The sequence below is a fragment of the Pelecanus crispus genome, chromosome 3, assembly GCF_030463565.1.
Source record: "Pelecanus crispus isolate bPelCri1 chromosome 3, bPelCri1.pri, whole genome shotgun sequence".
In the NCBI taxonomy this organism is placed as follows: domain Eukaryota; kingdom Metazoa; phylum Chordata; class Aves; order Pelecaniformes; family Pelecanidae; genus Pelecanus; species Pelecanus crispus.
Window position 1 is genome coordinate 98,237,544 of NC_134645.1, and position 25,257 is coordinate 98,262,800.

The following is a 25,257-nucleotide window of genomic DNA, read 5'->3' on the forward strand; positions in this document are numbered from 1 at the left end:
ATCCACATCAAAAACTACGTTGGACTGTAATGACTTTACACTCATTTAGGTGAAGTGCCAGTGAAGCCGGCTAATTTGCACTACCTAAGCCTCCAAGTTAAAGTCTGGAATACCACCTTTTGCAGACCTCCCTGAGGATAGGCAGGAAATGGACATGCACTGTTCTGCTCAAGTACTGCCACCCCTTCCTCTGGGTGCAGGGCGCAGAGACGAACGGAGAGCTACCCTCACCTATTTCACATGAGGCACAGGCATTAGTGGTGAATATGCCAGTACTTGATCCTAAAAGTTTTGCAGATTTTTCAAATGGCAACTATGCATTCACAAAGGACCCACTCCATCTTGCTCACTATACTGTGTCCAGTTTTAAGAGGCTATCTTTAGCCTATGCAAATTATTTCAAATGTAAAATCAAAAAGCTGATTTCACAAGAATTTCCAGAATTTCTGCTGCAGCCAGAAGTAAAACACAGCAAACCGTATAAATCAATGTAAAATTACAATTAAAATACTAAATTAGATTTCCTTAAGCTGATGGAAGGACCTTGCACGCAAAAAGTCAAATTGTTAACCAAAGACATTTTTATGAAAGAAAGCTTTATTACACTTTATAACCTCCTCTACTTTTTATCCTATTAATAATTCTCAGTTCTTACTTAATTTATTTTATTGTCCTAATTTGGACAACAGTCTTGGGTTTCCTTGCTGGGCTATCTTCGAAGTGTATGTTCAGCTAGGGGATGGGCAAGGCCTGGGTGTTAGGATTCATGTCCTCCCCCCCTCCCCTTTGGATGGTTTTAAAATTTCATTTCACTTTTTTACATTAATATGTTTCCCAGTTAACTAACAACATTATAATAATAAATGATAAAAAGCATGGATTCTAACCACTTTGTCCTCCTTTGGGAAAGCATCCAAGGAAGCAGAATAAAAAGAGAAAAGAAAAAAAGAAGAGAAAAAGAATAAAATAGGCAAGTATTAATAGACAGATTTCAAAGAAATGCAATTCTAATAACTCTCTACAAAGAGATAAAAACATAAAATTAAAAAAAAGAGCTCTAAATAAAAAGATGACATTACTGAATATGTAGAAAACATGTTTTCCCACCCTAACCCACAGAAGCATAAACAGTATAACAAACAAAAGGCAAGTTACAAATGAATGGACACTTTTCCATTTCTGTGACTTGAAACAGTGGGTGAAAAATAATTAAAATATATTCAATTTTTTTCAGAGTAAAGACAAGCTGTATCATCTGCACTCTAATTAATAGTATAACATACCATATCAAAGTAAACCATATTTCATAGACTTGCTCTAATGACACCACCTGCAGGTGATGTAATGTAATGCATCTGTTTATATTAAAATGATTATATGAAAATTTTTGTCCAATACACCTATATAATCTTTTCAGAATGTGAATTTAATTTAATGGACCCACAAGTACATCAGGGCTATGGAAAACTTCAAAAATAAAGGTAAAATGGGTATTTTTCTGAGTGGTGGGGGTTTTGTTTATACATGAAATTTCAGAAGCCCTATTCAGTTGATGTTTAGCTCAAAGACAGTGAAAAGGCCATAAACTAGTTCTGTTGTGAACATGATTATCTGCTATCAAATTTGTGACCACTTTTAACAGAATTTGTATTGAGACAAAGAGCATTGATGCATTTCCCCTACAAAAGACTGGCACCTTAAAGCCATATGAGAGAGTTATCTCATCTCATGATAGGTAACACAACTATTCATGCACTAAAAGGATATTTGTAAAATGTTTTATAACACACCATAGTCCTAGATGATCAGACAAAAATAATCACTGGATAATGGTCTCCCAAATATAGATCCTGCCACTCGTGTGCAAGTGAGTAGCCAGTTCCTTCTACGGGACTGACTGAACAGAGGGTATTCTTGGGATACCCTTCAGTTTTGTGGACAGCTACTGTAGCTAACTGCATGCAGATCAGAGGGAGAAAGACTTATCTCACCTGCCTGAAAGTAGGATACCTAATCCAGATTAATCTATAGTTTTACTTTTAAAATAAATTTAAAATAAAGTGACATAACACTCTCACTGTGGTAAGAGAAGTTGTTTGGGTTTTTTTTTTTTTCCTAACCAAAAAGTTGACTGATTTTATGTAAGAGAAATCTATAAATGTATATGAGAAGCTCTATTAAAAAAAAAAAAATCTAAAATTAAGTAAGAGTTCAATAAAAATTTATCAATGTGGAGTTGTACCTGAGCAAAAGGGTTTCTTATTTCATTCTATGAAAAACAAGTATGTTTTCTTCAAGCCATCACTCAGTAGAACTATACACTATGTATTTTTTTAATAAACTCTGTGAATCCTAAGTACTCCACAATCATTAAATACATTATTCTTCTTTATAAACACCTCATAACGAAGTGATGAATGAAACATTTAAGTAAAATGAAGCATGAAATGCCAAACTTAAAGTGAACAATCTGCAGCGTGACAATGTCAAGGAGGCTTTTTCTTAAGAGTACACATCAGAAGACTTACATTGTTTGATCGCAGAGAGACACGACCTCCACATCGAGCACAAAACTTGGTCCGGCAATAAGAGCATAAATGGCCACAACCATCTGCAAACTTTGTTTTATGACAGATTCCACATGTTGGAGCATCATCCTTGTGCTCTCCCTGGTAACGGCGGGCTTCTTCCCCTATCTTTCTTACTTGCTCTTTATAGCTTTCAAATTGTTGATGCAACCTCCTGCATAGATGAGAAAAAAGTTTATATAGCAAGAATAGGAGGAAATACTACTACTGTGTATTTCTGTCGTTCAATTTATAACTCTACCTAATATTCTTGGCATGTTCACAATAATAAATGCACCTCATATCAAACACACACTGCACATGGAAGACTATATAGGAGAATCTAAAGGAAAAAAATAACAGACATATGTATTCCTATTAACTTCAAAGCTCGTGAGCAAATCATTTCACCAGAAATTCATCCAAATAGAAAAAGATGGCAAAAAATGCATAAACAGAAGTACCATTGCATTGCTTTTTAATCAACATTATTTATACAGCAGGTGTAACAAAAAAAAAATATAAATCAATCTTCAGTTACAGTGTCACAGTTCTGTTTTCAAAATCTAAATTACTAACACATATAACTTAAGGATTTCAACAGGCACTCTACAATCACGCTGGCCCTACAAGAATCTGAGAACAATTTTCTATGTCAAATCTATACATTAACAATGTGTAGTATTCTCTCTTGTTAAGTATGAGAGACTATGTAAGGTTTGCTGTCCCTCATTACAGACATTTCTTTCAGCTTAGCTGTAGGAGTATATAGGGGTATTAGCAGGCATATAGATCATCCTAAGATGAAGACTGGTGTTCAAAGAAGTAGCACTTCTCCAGCTGCTCCAAATAACAAACAGCCTGACACTATGCCCGCCAACTGGCTAAGCGTCCTGCTGCCCAAAAGACCCAGCTTCTAATCACAAGTTCAGGGAAGAGCACTAAGCCCTCTAGTCTCCACTTCCCCTTCTGTAAGTCAGGAATAATAATAATTATTATTTTTTTATTGATAAAATCTTTCTTATCATTATGATATTATCTCTGAGGAAAAATATGTTCTCCTGTTGGTTTCTATGAGATTTTTTCGGCAAGGATAAAGTTTCAGAGGGGAACCAGCTAAAGGTCCAGGCACTTCCAAAAATGGCAATTCAGCTCCTCTCCTGCTCTTGGCTACAAGCTGTTACTGTTCCTTAGGTACTGATTCTGACATTCTCCAGATCCCTCTCAGTGAACTAACCCATAGACCTGAACCAACAGAAAATTAATTCTCCTACAATAAAAAAAAAAAAAAAAAAAAAATTGTTTCCTCATCATTTTGCTTCCTGAATCACTCCACTCTGAGCAGGGCACTAGAGACCTGGGAGGAAGGTAGGACATGAGCTCCTGAAGTCAGAAATGAGAAGGAACAGTAGACAGCAGGATCACCCTTTTTGCAGCAACAAGCAATGAGCCTAGCTGTCATGGGAAACCCCACTCTGAACGTTAATTAAAAGGATCCTAATTCAACTCTGTTAACTATCTTACTATTAATCAAATCATACAAGAAAGAAAAATTTCGGTAGGTGCACCAGGACAGCACTGCAATTTCTGACCTTTATTTTCATGAGCTTGAGCAAAGACCTCACACAGCCTAAGTGGAAGAGTCCAGTGGAGCACATTTAACAACTCAGTCTTTTCACCATGCTATGTGGAACCTACAGGCTCTTCACCCACACTTTCAGATGTTACTTCAAATCTACATCTCCATGGATAACATTAAAAAAATCATGACCAGATAAATGGAGTATTAACAGAAACAGGGAATCTTGAGTTTAATAAATTAGAACAGTAGCTATAGAGGTCTTGATGATATCCTTCATCTCCACCTGCTTTGAGCTCCCTAATCACTTAATTAGCATTGAGACTCACACCATTTAACCAATGTATTTCTAGTGAGACAATTCTGTGTTTCTGTGGGACTTTTGTGTGTGTGTGGTGAACTTGGTTTGACTTTTAAGATATAAGTAATCAATGTTATTTGTATGAAATACATTTTGGTGAAGTGGATATTTTTACTTTAAGATGATATTCAAGCCTAGAAAATGGTAATTCAACTTAACTGTCAGGAATCATGGTAAAATACACATATTCCATTTGGACAGGAATGTCACTCCTTGTAACTACATAAATCAACCAACTCCCACACTAAAAACAGTGACTTCATATGGGCACATTCTAGTGAGGATGCAGCAACAGCAAAAGCTAAGCAGCCAAATCATCTATTCTCCCTCACTACAAACATGATGATACTTAATGCTTTATGCTAACGAAAAACTCTGCAGAAGTAGCAAACTTTTTTTTTAATTTATTTCTATTTTTTTACTAACCTGCTTAAAAAAAACTTTGTTGTATTGAGTAAGATGATAAACATGGGTCAAAAGAATTAGGCAAAATACGGAGGAACATAGTACTTTTGGCCACATTATTGGATTACACATATGATTTAATTTATCTTACACAGCTGCTCACTTATAATGCATAAAAACAACTGAAGACATTCAGGAATTTGTATAATAACCAGCTCAAAAAAGGCAATTAAATAATGGAGACGTCTGTAGGTAAATTTCTTTACACATACATCAACTATTCTATTAAAAATATTCTATTAAAAAATGATACCATGGAAACTAAATTCAGTTCTCCTCCACTACAGCAAGACTTAAAGCTCTGGATCTTTACTAATGTGGAAAGGGAAGGTAATAGCAAGCACTGCAACTCTTCCTGTTCTTTTCCAATTAGACAGTCTACATCTGACTTTTTTTTTATCTCATATGAAGCTTACAAAGCGTATTAATACAATGATGTTTTGCCCTTCTGTGTGTCCCCAGAGGTAGATGAATGCACTAGCAACTAAGCAAAACTTAAGTGAGAGGAGATTTCATTTATTTATAAATATGTAGCACTTATTTATAGATTTCCTATTTTCTGCATCAGTGTAAGACTGGCCTTTTTACCATGAGGGGTTCAGAACCAAGTGCTTATCTTGCATGTCATACTCTGCATTACTGGAGAAATCCTCACATTTTATCTACAGCAGGAATGGAATTGAAGAAAGTGGTTGCAGAATTCACAGAGCAGAAAGAATCTTACTCAGCCCATGGCAGGTCTGGGTCAATTACTTCTTTGGCAAGGTTTGAACCATCTTTCCAACCTTTTTGAGGAACAACAATATCTCTGTATCTCTGGCTATTCTATAATGGCAGCACCAAAGCTCTGTCAACAGTTTTGCCGTATACAGAAGTGTTGTTAGCCTTATACAGAAGTATATTAAGTATTCTCTGGAGCAAGAACTAAAATACAGATGGATATTTTTCAGGTTTGCTCCTTAACTTCCAGGCTATAGAGCACATTTTCATTAGATGCAAGGAAAATTTAAGTCTGTTAAATAGTCCTTAATGTAGACATGCACCTAGAGGTTAGGTTAAAGACTTACTAACAGCATATGATAGATATAATGGCTTGGGGGACCCTTGAGGCAGATATCAATTCAATCCACTCCTACAGAAAGAACAACCAGGCTACTGCGTAAGAGGAATATATGCATATATCCACACCATTTTTCATCACACACCCCAAAATTCAGCTAGTTCTACTACTGAGGTCAATGCCATGGCCTAAAAGGGCAGGTTTCCTCACCCATACAGCCTCCAAAGATGAAGGGGAAAAAAAAAGAAACAAAAGATTAGAACAAAGAAGAAACTATTCCAGTACTTAACACTGGACATATATAAGTCAAACTGAAGAAGTTTCATAGAAATTTTCCTTCAAAAGTGTGAAATACAGGAGGCAGAAGATGGCCAGAGGGAGCAATGCACTGCACGTGTACTCTTCTTAGTCTCCATGCACATCAGGAAACAAGTATGAAATGTAATTCATTCAGATTTTATACTACCTATTAATAAATAACTGTTAAAATCACCTTGCAGATGTGTTCTGTAACAATACAGAAACAAATACAGTAACATTCAGTATTTAGTTGTAAAATGATGACCAGAAAAAAATCTACTAAGTGTTCTTACTAAAAATTAGTGTTTGTGTTTGAAATTGGTATCAACAGATTTCATTGAACACATATTTTACAATAGGAAATAAAATCCTGAAGTGCAAAAAGAATCTTCCAATAATACTATTTTGTAAAAGATTTTTGTTGTTGTTTGTTTCTTTGCTTTGGGGGGTGGGGTGGTGAGTTTAGCAGACAGTACATACAAGCTAATGACCATTCTTGTTACTCTGTTTAAATGTCCTTTGACTTGAAACTGCAAATCTTTGATCCCACCCAAAAGAAAATGTGTTTATTCATCTCTTCCTTAAGATTTGATCCCTTAATCCATAAAATCTATCAACAGCTGTTGCATAAGAAAATAAGTAAGACCTCTTAGGTACAAATACAATTTGAATTCTTTAGAAAAACATCCCTCCAGGTGTAGATGTAAGAAAAGATTAAAATTTTCATAAGTTTACATATTTACATATTTTACATATTTAATATTGTATCATTAATTTTTAATATTTATGTATTTAGATTTTAATATTACTGAACTAGAAGCCCCTTAATTTTTGTTCTGCATCATTCTAGCCACATTTCTTGCTTAATTGATCTACCTTCCTTAACATTTTGTCTCAATGTAATAAAACTTTTGAGTACCTCCAAGAGCACCTCTTTATAACATTTATGTGTGAAACTTCATCCTTTGCTAGAAACACAGAAGCGCCTGTGCCTTCTGCAGTGTTCAGATCACCAACAGCATCATCTGATGGCCCAAGACTTCAGTACTGCTCCACCTTTTATTGCGTAGTAAACTTATTTTTACTAGGCAGGAAAGACCTCTTTACACATAGGGTTAAAACCATTCCTCTCTCCATGGAGAAACAATAGGAAAAATATCTACAAATGCAACAATACATTGGAGAACATAGCACAGAGAAGTGAAGAAACTTGAAGGATAAGCTTCCTCCCACAATATTATTGCCAACTTGTGCAGACCTCGCACCACTCCGAACGAAACAGCTGCATCCACATAAGTTGGCTCTGCTGGTGAGGGTGCCTGGTATTTCACATTCACACAGGTGGCACGTCTGTGTGTGATCAAAAAAAGATTGTACAATGGGTGAATCTTTGGGCACATCAGATCTCATATGACTAAAAAAAATATCCTCTGCTGCTAAAATTCTGGAAGACACTGAGCCGCTTGGAGAGGCGCATCATAGCATCATGGCTATGGCTCCATTTCTGAACTCTTAAGCATCAGCCTCAGTACAGTACCACATGTACATGAGAGGCTGGCACCACCACTGCTAGTGCAAGACAAGAACCAGTACACAGTTTTCACGTGTACACTGAAAGACTTAACCCGTTCACTTTTATAGTAGGATTGTACAACATATATTGAGGTTTCTAGAAGGAAAATGTGGTGGGTTCCTCTACCCTCTTTCTTCAAAGGCATTTCACAAAAAAATGCTTTAGCTGTGTGTCATACATGTACCACATTTTCATACGAATATGCAATATTTTACACTGACAGTGTAAACTAGTAAAAAAAAATTACTGATGGGCAATTCTGCAAAGCTTTACTCAAGTCTTCATGTACTTATGAAAAACTGCAAGCCTTGGAGGACGCTCATGTCATAAGCATCTTACACATCTCAAACTTTTCAAACAGTTCACTGACAGACAATGGACATTGAGGTAATCTGTAATATTGACTGATCAGAAAGTGGCATATCAAACCACACAGAAGTTATTATTTATGTTGTTGGGGTTCTTTGAGCTGGCCCAAGATGTATATTTATACTGCTGCAATCATCTCCACTAAGCAGATATTGCAATTACTATGTAAGAATTTAATTTTTGATTAACAGACTATGTTATCAGTTTTTTGATGGTTTACTTTTAAATTCCTATAGTGTACACCTATCTGAAATGTTTGCCCATATACGCTGAAGATTAAAAAGTGACAAAATGATTCACTTGCATATGTATGCTCTGCCTGCACAGATTTTATAAAAATGCCAAAGATTTGGGTCACCCTTACACACAGTTACATTTTAAGTGATTTTTAAATGTAGTATGAAATTGTATTTTTTTTACTTACTTAAAAATCCAGCAGATGGCACTACAGATTGCATTTTCACTTTCCCAGTTCAACTCAAATTATTCAGTCTTGGAATTTTTAACACCTGATTTAACATTATAAAAATACTATGCCCTGTCATGAATCCACCTTCTAAGTGATATAGCCTTAAGTAACCATCCACTGGCAGCTATTGCACATATGAAAAAAGCTCTTAGTAAAATGCAGTAGTTTTCCCGGTTCACCCATGCCACACAAACACATAATCACACAGCATATAGACTTTTTTTTTTTTTTTTTCTCCATAAAACCAGTGGGACTTTAACCAAGTTCTGTTCTTTGCATCCTTTATGGCAAATAAAACAAAAAAAAATAGTTCAAGAATGCAAACTCAGATTCATTTCCACACATTTTCTTCTGCTGTAGGAGATGTACAAAAGACTAATATTTCATTAATATGCTGGTAGGGTAAGATATTTGGACAAAACAGCAAGACCTCTCACACTTCTGGATATGTAATATGCCCATAAAGGCAACGGCTAGATCTAAAAACCTGTAGACGAACTTTAAGTGGCTACTTTGAAGCTGTGATCTGAAAACCACTGTTCAGCAGCTCCGTAAAGCTGGAATTACCTCGGTCTCACCAGGTGCCTCGCTGCTCTGCCAGAGCTGTGGGTACTCATCTCACGCAGATATTCCCAGCCCCACTAGCACCTTAGCTGGGAAAAGCTGTCAACCTGTGATGGGTTTTGGGAATACACACTTTAAACAACAAAGCCAAGACAGGCAACCTTAGAAAGATGCTATGGGTAGTTTTGTCTGAATAAAGGGAAGCAACCTCACAGGGGAATCTAGCACATGTTGACTAGAAGAACAGCTGAAGTTCAGTGAAGAAGTCTAGATATATTTACTGGTTACTTCATGCATCATCACATCACATATAAATCTGTTATTAAAATGTATACCCTCTGCACAAGTAAGACAAATGAAGGTTGAATCTTACTCTTCCAGCTCCCAAGTGCTTGATGTAGCAACATTGATGTGTTAGCATATTTGAAGTCCAGGGTATTTTTTAATCTTTGAGGTGTGCTGCTTTTTAGCATGGATGATACCTGGTTCGGTTGTTTTGTGAAGATAAAATAACTGCTGAAGGTACTCATATTGTAAAATACTGTCATTCTGAGTGAATTTGGATGTTACGTTAATACTCCTTTATTATTGCTCTTCCTGTACTTTTTTATTCAGTGTGAGCTGCCATTTTAAGAGTGGAGTGTAGTATTTGTCTGTAAAAAACATTAGCCAAAGGCAAGCAAGACATAGATCTGTGTAAGCTGTGAAACAGCTAGGAACCCGATTAATCAACTAATCTTTAGAGCAAAAAAGGACGTTTGTGTAAGAGTAATACAAGCAGTAATCAAAGGACTGGAAATGGAAGAGTTAATGGCTTCCATATCTGAAGGGTGCTGGTTTTTCTCCTCCACAAACTGGCTGCTTCTAGCCCCTTTGCTGTTAACTACTGTCCAACTTCTCACTTTTCTGTGACTTTACTTACCACCCATTTGACCTTTCCCTATTCACATTTCCTATAGGTCTCATCTCTCCCTCCTACACATTTTTTAATAGATATATCACAATAATTATTTTATATGACATATATTATAGCATGTTCTATATCCTATAATAAAAACAACAAATATTCCTCAAAATCTCAGATTTTACCTGGCCTGAAGGTTTCTTCATTCTCCCCTGTTCGTTCAACACACAACTATGGATCAACTCTATTATTCTCTCAACTTGGTCTTCACCTGCCACCCAAGACATTCTTCACCTCACCTGCAATCACCTGAATCCTGCTGGGCATCAGCCCTTTCTCCTCGGCATGCCAAGATCTCTTCTTCCTCCCTGTTTTATCAGTGCAAAGACAAATTTGACCACACTTGTAACTCACAGGTCTGTTTCTCTACCTCACATTTGCCTCCTTCTGTCCAAACCAAAGTGGTTGGCATAGATTACCAACTCTTGTCATGGGTGACTTTTACATCAAACTCCATAAACTGAAACAGAGATCTCCTTGTACCTCCAGCAAACCTTAACCACCACCTCCATTCTCCTTGCCACTTGGGTCCAATAACTACTGTGCTACACTGGACTCACACCTATTTAGACCTTCACCTCAAAATGCTATATAAGCCTCTGAGATTAATTTTGCAAATTAAAAAAAAACCCAAACACACCAAAGTTTAGCTAATTTCATATCCATCCAGTTTAAACATTCAGCTGTCATCAGCTCATCCCTCCGTTCCTTTTCTTGCCAGTGCAAGCCTGTCCTGCTGACTGTCTCATCACAATCCTGCAACAAATATAATTTAATTTATTTTACCTCTCTCTTTGTATTCCTCCAATGAGCCTCCTTTTCTACTGCATAAAACATAAATGATTATCCTCACCTTCAAAGACTTTCACAGCCTATTTCCACCTTGCCTATCATTTCTCATTCAGCAGAGACGCTTCTGCTCCACTTAAACTTTCAAGCAAGAATCTTTGTGGTTTTCCCATTGTTGCCCCTAACGTGGGAGTATTAGCAACAACACCATCCCATTATCCTCCTTCAAACTCTCCTTTGCCTTGATGCCTGCAGAGATCTGGACAAAAATTAGGTTACTGGTATGTTAAAACTTTTACTTATCAGGCCAGACAATACAGACTCCCTTGTCTGCTCCTATTATTTTATTATTTGCTTAATATTTACAATGCAGGCTGCCCCTCTGGCAAAGACTACCTTTTTTTCTACGTCCCTTGGAAGGGTTATAGTCCATGACAAGTGCTTCCAGGCAATATGGTAAAACATATCTCCCAACATGATTCAGAAATTCATGAAGTTACTTTTTTTTATTTCTTTTAATCATTTTATCATTCTAGACATTTACTTTTTGGTTTCTGACCCTCAGGCAATATCCATGTCCATGAAGGACAGAATGTTTTTAACGAATGTTGGTATTTTGCTATACACCCATGACACCAGGAACAGCATAACCATAAAGCATTTCACTACGAGACTCATGAAACAGTTCAGACTTGGCCAAGGTGAAGGTCTCTCTTACAGACCTCACACGGGAGTTTAGACCTGGCCACCACCACTGGAATTAAAAGTTGTTCACATGTAACAGATACTTTTGCCCTCTATACAAGTAACCTTAATTCCAGTTCCCCTATATAATCTCTTACCAAGTGCATAGTACTTGGCAGCATCCTAACAAGACTGTACAGGCTGAGGCAAAAAAGTCCTACACCTTGGTTAGGAAGTCCCCCTCCTCATCACGTTGGAGCAGAGGCACACCAGCAAAGTGGCGTGGACTGCGGCTTTATTCACGGGGCTCTTATCTGGTGCCTTTTCACCAGCTGTAACAGTCATTTTCAAGCTAAGATTTTACTAAGGACAGGTTTTCTGCAAGCATATAAATGAGATCATTAAATAACTTGCATAAAATGACATTTTGCAGCTTCCTGGAAGTTTCCTAATGTAGGTTACTGGAAAACTTTATTTCCATATACTTCTATTTGTTTTTTTAAAAATAACCACAGCCCACAAGCAGACTTCCTCCTTACACAACTGAAGAACTGTGAGTCAGAAATGTGCAATATCTACAATAAGGAATTTACATTCCAGCTTCCCACAGTTCCTCCCAAATGACCGTTACCCTTTCTGAGGTATAAAAGAGAAACCAGAAAACTAAGCAAGCAACACAGAACAGTACTAAGAAAGGCATAGCTGAGGAATTCAGAAAGAAACTCTGTATGTCTTGTATTAAAAAGCACACGCTGAGATATATTTAGTACTGAAGGCATCAATGCCTTGCGCAGAAAAAATAATTAATGATTATCTCTTCTTTGTTTAAAAACATACATTCTTATGTCACGGCTTTTATAAAAAATGCAAATAATTTAAACTAACTGTTTTTTTTATTATTTTTTTCTATTCTGAGTTCATAAAAATATGAAAACCGATACCATTGCTAAAAAGATGTTCCTTTCTCCTTACATGACTATTTCCACTACCGTAAGTAAGAGTACAGCTCCTATGCTTTATGGTAATTGTGTGCAGAAAAGCGTATGTTCCAAAAGTTAAAGTCTTATTTTTCATTAAAAGTGTTTCAGTAGCATTAGGAGGGGTTTCGTGGTTTTTTTGGAGTCAAAATTGTTACATTTCAACAGTGAAGAATTATTTGGAATTTGAAGGTTTTAACAGGAAAAAAAAATTGAAACTAGACTGAGAGAGGAGGGAGACAACACCTTTCCACCCAGTACTGCTCTATCCCAACTACATCTCAGGACCTAGAGCCCTTGCACTTTTGGGAACCTCTGTGCCCCCTTGGCCTTTTTAAGGAGGTGTAAGACCTTCCACCCAATTGCTGTTATGAGCTGGGATCTGGAAACACATTCTCCTAGGGCAGGGCATGAGCCTTATTCATGATGCCCTAGCTGGCTTGCACAAAAACAAGGAGGAAGACCTGTATGTCACAGCACAAGCATGGAAAACACTGAAAGGGCAACACAAATCCAGAATACAAGAAAACAGATAAAGATATGATCCATCCCTCTCAGGTGGAGAGGAAACTGTAAGTGATGGAGATTACACCAGGGTGGAAGAGGCTCCAGCTGACTGCCTTAGAGAATGAGCGCCTTGTCTGAAGAGGGCACAGCAACAGAAGTCCAGCATTTTAGATCAGCCATGAGACCAGGTTTCACATAAAGCCCCTCAAGTAAGCTTGTGATCTAAGTACAAGCAAAAGAGTTAGTATTAATTACTTTGAAAATGTTAATGAGTTAAAAGAACAGAAATAGGATGGTGAGTGGGAAATGGTGGCAAGGAGCTATCCACTCCCCTGTCTTCCACAGATAGGAAAAGGACATAGCTCCACTAATCTAACAATTTTTTAGTATTACCCAAGTAAAATTTGTAATTACACTGACCACAAATAATTACACTGCCCAAATTCGGTGACACAAGGCTTAATATAATATGAAGCCACCTCAGGTGAGTGAGCTTGCACATAGTTCCACACCAAAATAATATTCATAAACATTTGTCCCTAAGCCCACTGGAAACAGCTGTTTTAAAACCTGCAGGCAACAACCAGAGTCCTCAATGGTTTCTTCACGCACATCTGAACATCAAATTCAACAAAACATTCTTTTTTGAAAACAAGGAAATGACAAGTTGTGGTACAACACGCATTATCTTTGTTCTCCTGGAAGAGAGTCCAACGTGCTTCTAACACGCAGACCCTCTGTGCCTCAGGGCAGCAACTGACTTCATACCGTACTGCAGAAACCATGCCGTATTTGCTAAATGTTCAACCCTTCTACTTCTTTTACCATCCCACTTTAACTACAGCATCTGCCCTTCCAGCTATTGTTTGAACTTCACTTACTCATCATCAGTCCCACGGGTTAGATTCCTCTCTCATCCCACTACTGCCAGCTTCCCAGGCAAGCAGACTCCTGTGCCCTAATAGAGTCAGCTCCGCGCTTCACTAGAACAACACGCAACAGATATATAAAGGTACATGAAGTGGTATTGTGCAGAGAGGAGACCCACATCTCTACCCACTTGCCTTATACTTTTACGCTTCCCTGGGCAGCCTCAATAGGCCACTTTTGGTTCTCCACCCCTAACGTGACCTAAGAAAGGGGGATGGAACTCAACACTGTCTCCACCATCGCAAAACTGGGAAAACAATCATGGAAATCAAAGAATTAAAAAAAAAAAAAAAAAAAAAAAAAACCCAAACAAAACCCACCAGATAGAGCAGGGTAAAAGCATAAGCTTCAACTGTACAAATAGTTAATTGCGGGGGACATGAAGCACAGCACCTTAAAGACCTCCACAGTCAGCAGACTACTCCAATAGTATACTGTCCAGAGACATGGTCGGATGTTGGAGGCCCCAAAATCACCAGGATCCCCTCTGTCAGGCTTCCTCCTCCCAATGCTGTACATGGACAGTTTGGCCACAGGCAGCAGCAGAGTGGTGAGAACACCCCACAACGTGTCAATGCCTTGTCCTTTGGTCTTAACCAGTATGGGCACTTTTATACACCTCTTACCTCTGTGGACAACCTCACCAATATTGGTCATCTCACATAACCATCACAAGCTCTGCCGCAGTTTCCCGTTTCATTAACACAGACGATGCAGCAGGAGAGCAGCTAGTTTGCTCTGAAGAGTTGCTACCAGCTCCGAGTGACAGAGTTCAAAAAGTTTCATGAGTTCATACATGTGATGCTGTTAGCAGCCTGAAGTTTACTGAATGAAACCACTTAAGTTATGGAAATATCCCTACGTTATAGTCCCTCTCTTACTGAATTGTTAAAACAAGCATTCAGGGCCAAACATTATCTACCTAATAAACACAGGACCTATAAAGATATTAATCTTTTTAAAGATTGCTTTAACTACTCATGCATCAAAGCTGCACAAGTAAATGAATATATTATTTTACTTGCAGCGTTCACGGAATACCTGTTGCAGGAAAACCAGCCATAATCACCCAGGGACAGCAATACTCACGCAACCACTTAGTGAACCAGTCCAGGAAACTGAATGGGGTTAGACACAAACAAAGGAAAAAAAATCTGAGCCCACACAACTGTAGTAATGCTTATGGATTAAAAAAAAAAAAAAAGCGGCAGAATCAGAAGCTGAGGAAGAGGGTAGTAAAACCATTTACTGCAGCAGAAGTGCGAGCTTGAGCTGCTCTTGCAACAGCACTGTCAAAACCAAGCATTTTAAGAAATAAAGTCCTTATTAATATTGGTTTAAGAAAATAAAGTCCTATTAATATTGTTTGTGTGTGACTTTAACTGAGATATATGCCTCTTGGAAAAAAGGCTTTTCTTCCTGAAAATCAAAATAACAAGATTTGCCGGAGTTCATTTTATAAGTCAATTTCAGTTCTCTAAAATTTGTCAGATCAACAGTTTCCATAAGATCCGCCATAAAAAGAGACCTGAGAAATTTTATCCTACCTGCTGCCTACCTGCATTATCAAACCATAACAGGGAGACCATCTTCCATCATCTCTGCAATTCCCAACAGCCTCACAATTTAGCCCCTGCTAAACTGGGAAGTGAGGTAAGAGCCAGCTCTTCTTTCCCAAGCTATTTCAGAGACAAACATCTATTCATATACATATAAAAAAAGTATTTAAGTCAGTTTCATGTAAGGCTTACTTAAATATATGAAATCAGGGCTTATTCTGACACCAGGAGAAGAATTATAAAAATATTAAAGGCAATTAACTAAGGTTAATTTGCCTTTTTCTTTCAGTGAAATATTTTCATTCTCTCTGCTTTCCTTATATAGCATAACAGATGAACTGTTTTAGTACAGGTGTACGTTAGAAAGCAAAGATCCCAAAGACACTCAGCCATGCTAGTACCATTTGCGAGATTACAGGGCATGTCCTTTTAAAATACTGCATTTGCAGATACAAGTAATTATCATACGTGGTTGCTTATTAAAAAAACAAGCCCTAAATATGTTAGACACAAGCTTCTTTTATAAAACCTTCTAAAAAAGACTGCTGGAAAGTTCCGTCAAGATGCAGAGGGAAGCTAATTACTGTCTTCCCCAGCCAAATCAACAGCTCTGGATTTTCTCAGAGCAACATGAAGCAATACCATTCGTAAAATATGTGTGCTTCAACATGCCTGAGAATCAAGAGCACTGATTAGCAGCTGAGGAGGCAATGACCTCTAAGGCAGAGAACAAGTACCAAATCACTCCATGAATTTTTTGTCACTGAGTCCCACTGAACCAACAGATGTAAAGAAGTGGGGAAAGAATAACTGGAAGTACTGACAGAATATAACCAGTTTAAAAATAGGTATAAAAACTGTGCTACCTAATCCTGGGTGGGTTTTAGGTTTTTTTCTTTATTGTTGCTTTGCTAGCTAATAAGCAAGAAGTTTCATCTCTAGTTTTATAACAGGCTATAAAAAAGTGGAATATTTCAGGTACTAGATCATGGTTTCCTTGTCAGCTGCCTAAGTGATGTCTTAATTTTCCTCATTTACCTAAATATTACTGAATCTAACCCAGCACCACACTCTCTTTCACACATAGTACAAAAGACACACAAAACATGTCTCCTGAATGAGCTGGCCTGCGTCAGCTCATGATGGCGTAACACTGTTTTAACGCCACTACTTCAGTGAAAGAAGAACAAAATGATCTTTGGAGCAGTAGTCTCTCAGCCCCATAGGAAATTTCTCCAGCGAAATACTGGTTTGTGAAGTGGCTCTGCCAGCAAACGTCCCTTAAAATACATTAAATCAATGAGTAAAGAATAACTTGATTTATTTTCTCTTCAAAAACATCAACTTCATTTTATTATGGAATGCAAATATCATTTATTTAAGCTAAACTTCACCAAAATCATATTTTTGTGAACAAACAAAACCTAATGTGTTTTCACAGTGAAGCAAAAGATAATTAAATGGTGTTCTCTTCAATTTATTGAATAAATTTATTGAATCACATAATATGCTACTGTGGGCATGTTTTTTTCCTAAGGATGGTCATCACATCATAACCAACCAGCCATAAAATGGCAAAGAACTGAAAGTCATGTAAAACAAAGTGCAAAAAGCCTGAAAGGGGATGGGGGGGGGGGGGGGGGTTACCATAGAAAAGCTCAATTTAAGGATTGGAGAGGCGGAAAAAAAGATGAATTAAAATCTTAAGGAAGAGGTTTTAAAAGTAAGGCACAAATTTGCACCTACACAAAAATCACAAACACAGGTACCAGTATTTAGCTCTCACTGAATATAGAACTACTAACCACTAGACATATTAATGAAGCAGTGCATGAGAGAGAGAAAATAAAAGAGAAGCCCATTTATCCAACTGAACAATATTAATTAGTAGCATTGCTAAGTTCAGCTGGATGAATCACATAACCCAGGCAGAAGTTGTCCTGATCAACCAAGCTACCTACAACAGAGACAATCCTAGTCAGTGGAGAGCAGAACAACCGCCCACCAGATGGGACCCAGATGGGACCCAGATGGGCCTTAAAAGATCAGCTACCACGTATAGGCAGTTGGTCCTCTATGGCCTTGCACTTTTAAGCTCTTAAGTCAGTTTGGAAAACCCCATGCACAGCAATACCCAGGGAAGCTAGCGGAAGATGACCACAGAATTATACAGTTTTGCTATGGGTACACAACTGTGAATTGCTGTTTTTCTTTGTCCCCATCAAGAAGCCATAGGAAACAGAGGCTTATGAGCACCTCTCTTAAAATTTAAGCGTATGAACACCTGGCAAGTCAAGATTTTTGCATCTTAAAATACTACTGAATGAAAAATTCATCATGTCTAATACCTCAAATGCTGCCGCAGGCTCCTCTGCCTCCAATTCAGTGACACAATAATTTTTCATACTATCTGTTTCCCTGCCCCCAAAATTTAATTACGTCGTGACAGTTGGTGAAGTGATTTTTTTGGTATCAATATCACGAGAGATTGAAATGCGGGATTAAAATGGCATCAGCCATCACTAATGCCAACACTTGCAAATCATAATGTATTTTATCTGTCAAACTAGTGTCAAAAACAGTTACTTAATGCAATCCTAATAAAGTTGCAATTAGCAACCAGGGTAAGAATAGACCCTGCTATACTCTGAGAATATTTGTTTTTTACAGTCACACAGTGGGAAAAGATGCTTAAACATATTACGGTCTGGTACTAACAGTGCATTGCACACAACAAAAAAAAAAAAAATCCCCAGTGCTGCAGTATATCCTTTCAGTCAGCTGGCACCTGTTAAAAAGTTTGGAAAGTTGAGAGGTGTGGGTACTGGTTCAACATAACAGGAAATTACTTTGGAGCAATGTTTATTAAAACAGCTTTCTGAAACAGTCTCTCTCACACATGCATTTGAAAATAAAAAAATCTGAGTATTTTTGGCATCCAATGTGTTAAGCAGATGATAGGTATCAGATGGCAATACAGGGTGAGCAGTAAAAATATGACAAAGCACAGTGGTCTGTAAACAGAGCAAAGCTACTGAAATTCTAACTACCATATGGTGGTAACAAACAGGACACGTGCAAAACAGGAAAAGATCTCACAGTGAGGGGTGTGATAGGAGCCAGCAAGATGCAGAACTGAAAAAAAATTACAATAGGACTGCAAGCACAACAGTGATAACGTTTCAAATTAATTATATTCAGCTGAGGCTCAGTGTGTACAGTATGTCTTCTACCTAAAAATAATTTAACAGCCTCACTGAGAGCATCTCTACTTTACCATCCTGCTCACCTTCCTTGATAATATCCATATTATAAGGAACAGAAAAGGTTCACACATCTATTTTAAATACACCATCAAAATGCTTGAACACAAGATAATGATTAAGCTTGTCTCCAGCATTATTTAATTATCTTCATTCTTCTGGATGCCAAAGTAAACACAAATGAAAAGCATATGACATTTTAGTGAATTAGAAAATTAGAAAAGGAGAACATTAACTGGTTTTATTTTATGCTTTAAGCACAGCACATAGCAAAATTTAAAATTTCAAGGCTTTTTATATTTGTGATTTATTTTAATTCCTTCTTTTAATGTACTCTCTACTGAAGTTAAATGTTCTCAAGAATACTATTTGTGAAAGAAAACCCACAGCATGCTCTCTACACTTTTATTACCTATTTTTCCCCAAAACATCACTGTTCATAACTGTTTTAAGACAATTGTCTTGAGCTTGAAATTATTCTCAGTAGAAAAATTGAGCCACTTTTGTGATGAGCATCCTTGCTTCTTGGTGCTCACTGAGACCGTACAAGCTAAGAATTAAATCAGTGTCAACAAAGACTTTTTCTGCAAAACTCTCTTATCTGATGAAGTTGTTGAGTAGAAAGTATGAGCCCAAAATTAGTATAAACTATTTTTCCTTTGATCTAAACCTCCACAGCAAGGCCTATAGAAAACCATGACATCCAATTTCAGGTTTTCTTCTCTTTTCCTTCTTGTTTTCTATCAACATTTTGATTAATTCCCAAGCTTACTATATATGCCCAAACTCTTCCAAAAAGACATTCCCATAAAGAAATTTAGTCCACACAGTTCAGTACTGCTAATATATCAAAATATGAATTTTATTCCTGTAATAACGCATATTGGAAAACTGTCCTAAGGACAACACGGCAGAAGGACACCAAGAGGGATGCCTCAGCAACCACGTGCTCGATAATCATACCCAGCAGATCCACTGGGGTTCTCTCCTGAGGAGCCATACTAGTCATGATTTTAAGAGAAGGAAAGCTTCTGCCAACCCATTTCACATTTAAATCCTGACAGAAACCCCCTAGGGCTCATTTTAAACCAATAATATCTTAAATAACAGGAGTGAGTGTACTTTGGGAAACACTGCACAAAGTCTACTAACCTGTTCTATGATTCTGCCTGCTACTCTGAAATACCTATCAGTTTGGGAGAGAGATGTTTCTCCAAAGGTTTCCCTTGGTTAATATTTTTCTACTATTCTACAGTGGTTCTCACAACAGCCCATTAAGCAACACACACTCAGCTTCAGGCTCCCTGATCATTTTTGACCACCACAGGAGTCCACAGGCTGGTAAGCCGTCACGTGCAATAAGGTCAGCCCTCCAGAAAATTTGGTCCAGTGCCACAGAAGGCTCCAGGTACAAATCTGACACTCCAGTGTAGCTGTGTCCATAGAAAAAGCACTGATAATTTTTCAAGTAACCAAGCCAGTATTTGTTCCAGAATACTTGGATCTAACCATAGCATTAGTCTCCTACCTATTCGCTGGCAGAAAAAGGTATTTCATTTCCCTTGGCTAGCCCTTTAGAGAGCCAAAAGCTGTAACGATTTAGTTCCTGTCACAGCTCAGTATTTTCTTAACCTAAAAATGGATTTCCAGATGGAGCTAGATGTAAAGGAAGAATATCATTCTTTTACATCAGGATTTCTTATTGCTTGAGCCAGCAGCCTCTGCTCATCTAAGCAGAGTTGTGTTTTGATGATCACTGACTTGTCCTTCTGCCAAATTCACAGATTTTTCACAACCACACAGAACAGTCATAGAACGGGACCATTACTTTGTAGCCTTGTTCTGTTCTGTTTTTTACAAGGCACTCCCTCCCTTTACTTGGGGTACATGATGTAAAATCTAAAGCTCTGTGTTAAAAGTGCTTAAGTGACATTTTCATCCAGCACATTGTACAATATTCTCTAAAAGCTGAACAGTATGATGGAGCGGGAAGCTGTATGGTTACCCAGAGTGAGATCCTTCAAACAGAAGATGACGATTTCTTATCAGTTCTCTCCATCCAAGTGGAACAACTAAAAATTTCTTTCCGTCAGCTATAATCCAAACTGCCATCAGTGCATTCTGAAGTAGAAGTGAAAATCTGGAGGCTTCAGGAAAATTCCTGGAGCTGGCCAACAGCACAAATACTGAGACTTTTTCTGCATTTCAAAGAAAATCACCTACCAAGCCATCTGTGCATTGCACCATGCCTTGGTCTAAAGCCAGAATAGCAAAGAAGTGAGCTGGGCCCAGAACACTGACATCATCCAACCATGTCACTGATGTGGCCTCGTATCTGTCAGCTTCCCAAAAAGCAGGAAGTTAGGTACAATTTGCCAGACAAATTTGTCATGTTGAATGATGGCACACAACAAATCTGGCTTGCTTGATGAAAGGTAGTACTTTTTCTACCTGAAAACAGACAAGGAGTAAGTATGTCTAGCTAGCAGCAACTCTCACCTTTTCTTCCTCTCAATAAATTGCCAAGATTATCAAATTATCATCATAGAATGCTTTGGGTTGGAAGGGACCTTTAGAGGTCATCTAGCACAACCCCCCTGCAGTGAGCAGGGACAGCTTTAACCAGATCAGGTTGCTCAGAGCCCCAGCCAACCTGACCTTGAATGTTGCCAGGGATGGGGCCTCTACCACCTCTCTGGGCAACCTGTTCCAGTGCCTCACCACCCTCATTGTAAAAAAAGGTCTTTCTTATGTCTAGTCTAAATCTATTCTTCTTTAGTTTAAATCCATTATTCCTTGTCCAATATTATGTGTATACTCAAAAAACAGGAGAGAGAAAACATCCTGCTAGGACTGCACTAGTGTGAAATACTGTCTCTAACACTTTAGGAGGACTTGACTTCAGATATGGTACACTGAAGGACAGACAGCATTTTTTTTCTTCTGTGATGAGGACTGAGATGTAGGAGAACATCTGCCTGTGCTCACTGCCATTGCTACCGTGATTTATTTATGTCACAGATCATTAGAACACCAAAATGTATGCGAGAAAGATTGGAAGGAAGCAGAGCGTTAGTAACTCAAATGATAGTGTCCCTAGATAAGAAGTTTGAACCGAAGTCCACGAGGTATCCTATTTTATGTCATTCTGTTAGGTCAAGTCACCTTGGGGATAATTTGGTGTTTCATATAGATTCTTCAGCTAAACCACTACACTGGAGAGATTACTACTTTAGCCTGGAACAGTGTGGAAGCACGGTTTTACACACTTTGTATCAGTACCTAGTTGATTACCAGGGAGTTATGAGTCGTGGTGTGTATGACTAACGAGTGAGAAACAGTGGACTGGTTGCAAGCATTATATTGGAAATATTATCAGCACGTCCAATGAAATATATTAAAGCAGTAAGGCTAGGTAAGTTGTCTTTACTACACCATAAAACATGTCAATTAGCTCCTCCAGGAAACCTGCTCCTGACTTAGGAAGATGTACAATATGAGCCCATTAACATCCTTGCAACATGTTGACATCAAAAACTTCAGTTCTAGCTCTAGTAAACAGGTCTGAAAATGGCCCCTTCTGTCCCTCCTTGGGGGCGGGGGGGGGAGACAACAAAAAGAAGAAACGAATTACCTAAATCCTGGAGTTCAGGAAGTGTGTAACATTGCATTGATGGGATCTGAAGCTGTATAACGCATTTAAGATAAGAAGCAAGTCTTGTTCAGAGAATACTGAAAGAAGATCAGCACCTCCTAGGTGAATCACTCTCACCATTAAAAATGCACACCCTGCTTCCAAGGACAGTCACTTCAACTCCCATCCCTCAGTGCTTATTCTACCTTTCACCACTAGATTAAAAAGCTTTTAGTGGTGGATACTGTGTGTGTATGAAAGTGTTTACATTTTATAATCAAGTCACCTCTTGATCTCCTGTGTGATAAACTAAACAGATTGAGATCTCTAAATCCTCCACTGCAAAGTAGTTTCTCCAGCATCTGAAACATTATTATAGCTCTTAACTGAACCTTTTGTGGCCTTTAAAAACATAATGCCCTAAGAATTCTGTCCTTCCTTTACCCGTTTTCCAAATGCTGTATTACAAATGCCAAGGATGAACGTCAGGCTTAATGGCCCAACAGCCTCTTCGGTCATCTGAGTGCCCCTTTTGTATACCAGCTCTGTGTTAGGAGTCTCCTAAATTTACAGCATTTTCCTAATTTCCCAAATTTAACAAAGAAAAAAAGAGCATCAGTAAACCAGAGGCTGCTGCAGCCAAGTCCTTTAGTCTTCTACTGCACAAGTAACTAAGGCCTACTTATTTTTAATTATTTATCCAAAGCAGGTGTGGTCTCAAATTTTCTTTGGTTACTATCAAAGGGAGAAATGACTTCTTGTCCTCATAGGATACAAATATACTTCTCCATTTTTTTTCTGTGTACAAACAGAAATATTTAGCTAATGCTCTCACTTTTTGTACGTATTAGCAGTGTTAGTACGTCCATCTGAAAATGGGCCAGTATCTTCCTTAGGGTATCTTCTGTGTGAAATACATTTTCTGAACAACCTCTTACTGCCCGCAGATCTGGATTTTTTCCTCATTTCTTTGGTATCCCTTACCAACTCTCTGTACTTCATACCTTATCATTCTAAACAGTTTGTATCTGTGTTTACAAGGAATAAAAACAGATAAGTAAAGGCAACTGGAGCTGCATCATTTCCATGCTACCCTGGTAGATTAGCCAGTTAAAGTATCACCTTCCCTGGAAGATATTCCATATTAAACTTGACAGGATGAAAGTTTCAAAGTATTACATTAGTCTTTTCATCTCTGAAAAATACTAAAAATATTGCCCTATTTTCTTCTTTGTAGTGTCTACAAAGAATTACCTAAAATCTTTCCTGCAGTTCTTAGTAACCACATTTGAAATTTTTAAAAGTACAAAAATTAACTTCCATTTTTATGACACCCAGGATTTACAGATGAAGAGTCCTACATGAGTATTTAATATTAATCACAGTGAAAAATGGCAATTAATTTCAAGGGAAAAAAAAAAAAGGAATTAATTCTATTGGCCACTCAGGTGTATGCTTTTCCCTTGATCATTTGTACTACTGAAAACTTTTCAAATTCATAGAAAATAGCTTCTTGTCATGAAAAAATAAAGTCAGCTGTCCCTCCTTAAGAAAGAAGGCTCTCTCTAGTCTAATGTACCTATTCTCCACCCCTCCTGTGAAAAACTCTGGGTAATGTGAAACATAGTCAAATTTTAAAAACTAAGCCTTATCTTACTTTCACACAAAAAAAATTCCATTAATTGCAGCAAAATGTTTCTGTGTGTTGTATCCATATTTCCTTCAACTAATGTCCCTTAGCTAAATCCCAAAGTCTTCAGTCAGGGGAAATTCCTTAGAAACAATTCTGAAATCCCTTCTTCACTCTACTTCCTATTTTTAGCTTTCAGATGCTGGCAGGTAGGAAAGTTGGTTGCTTGCAAATCCTGAATTTCAGCAGAGATCCTTTGATTTCCTTCTTCGAGGATGCAACAGACAATTAGTATGTCCCCGCTGTCAGAAAAGTTTCTTAATTAAGTTCATGAAAAGGCTTTTGAATTCTTGACTGAAGTGGAACACTCTTGTTTATTGCTCATGGTGTCATCACTGCCAACACTATGAATAGCTCTCCTGCTTCTCCTTGTGCGTGCTTTTCAGCAGCGGCGAGGCATTGCAGACACCGTCCTCTTGTCAACTCTGCTATTGCGACTGGCATCACCAGCAAACTTCCCATACACCTCTAACAGAGCTCACCCTGCCTTTGCCAGCGTTCTCCACCGGTTTTGACCATTCATCTTAAATCACAAATATTTGACTCCTACAAATTCCAACATGTTACCATAAAAAAAAAAAAAAAATCCTGAGTATCTGCTGTTTAATTATTCTCATCGTCTTCCGTGACCTCAAATGACCACTACAAAAAGCATCTAAAAAGCCTAACCCAGAAAAAGGATATTTCTTTGGGCTGAAATTCTGACATTTTTATATGCATTTTTAGACCCAAAGAGTAACATAGCATTCTGTGATTTTCTCAAATAGAGTGAATCTCAGTTTTAACCTTCAAGTATTTATTCTGTTTTCACTTAGGTAAGTGTTTAGCTCTGGCAAGAATATGATTTGCATTTTATTTGTAAGGAGAGCAAAGATGGATTCACACAGCACGAGACATTTAGAGTGACAAGAATTGAGAGACAAAAGAGAAAATTTCCAGCTTAAATCTTTGCA

The 25,257-nt window shown here is 37.8% G+C and overlaps 1 protein-coding gene across 1 annotated transcript in view; it reads right to left on the reverse strand.

The window, feature by feature from the left end:
• Positions 1 to 851: 851 nt before the first annotated feature.
• LOC142593245 (regulating synaptic membrane exocytosis protein 1-like) overlaps positions 852 to 25,257 on the reverse strand; it is a 120,351-nt gene continuing 95,945 nt past the window's right edge. Inside the window, exons 2-3 of the mRNA XM_075707732.1 lie at positions 2,529 to 2,742; positions 852 to 899 (exon numbers count right to left, since the gene is read on the reverse strand). Of these exons, the coding sequence (XP_075563847.1) occupies positions 852 to 899; positions 2,529 to 2,742 (262 nt within the window). The remainder of the gene's footprint in view (positions 900 to 2,528; positions 2,743 to 25,257) is intronic.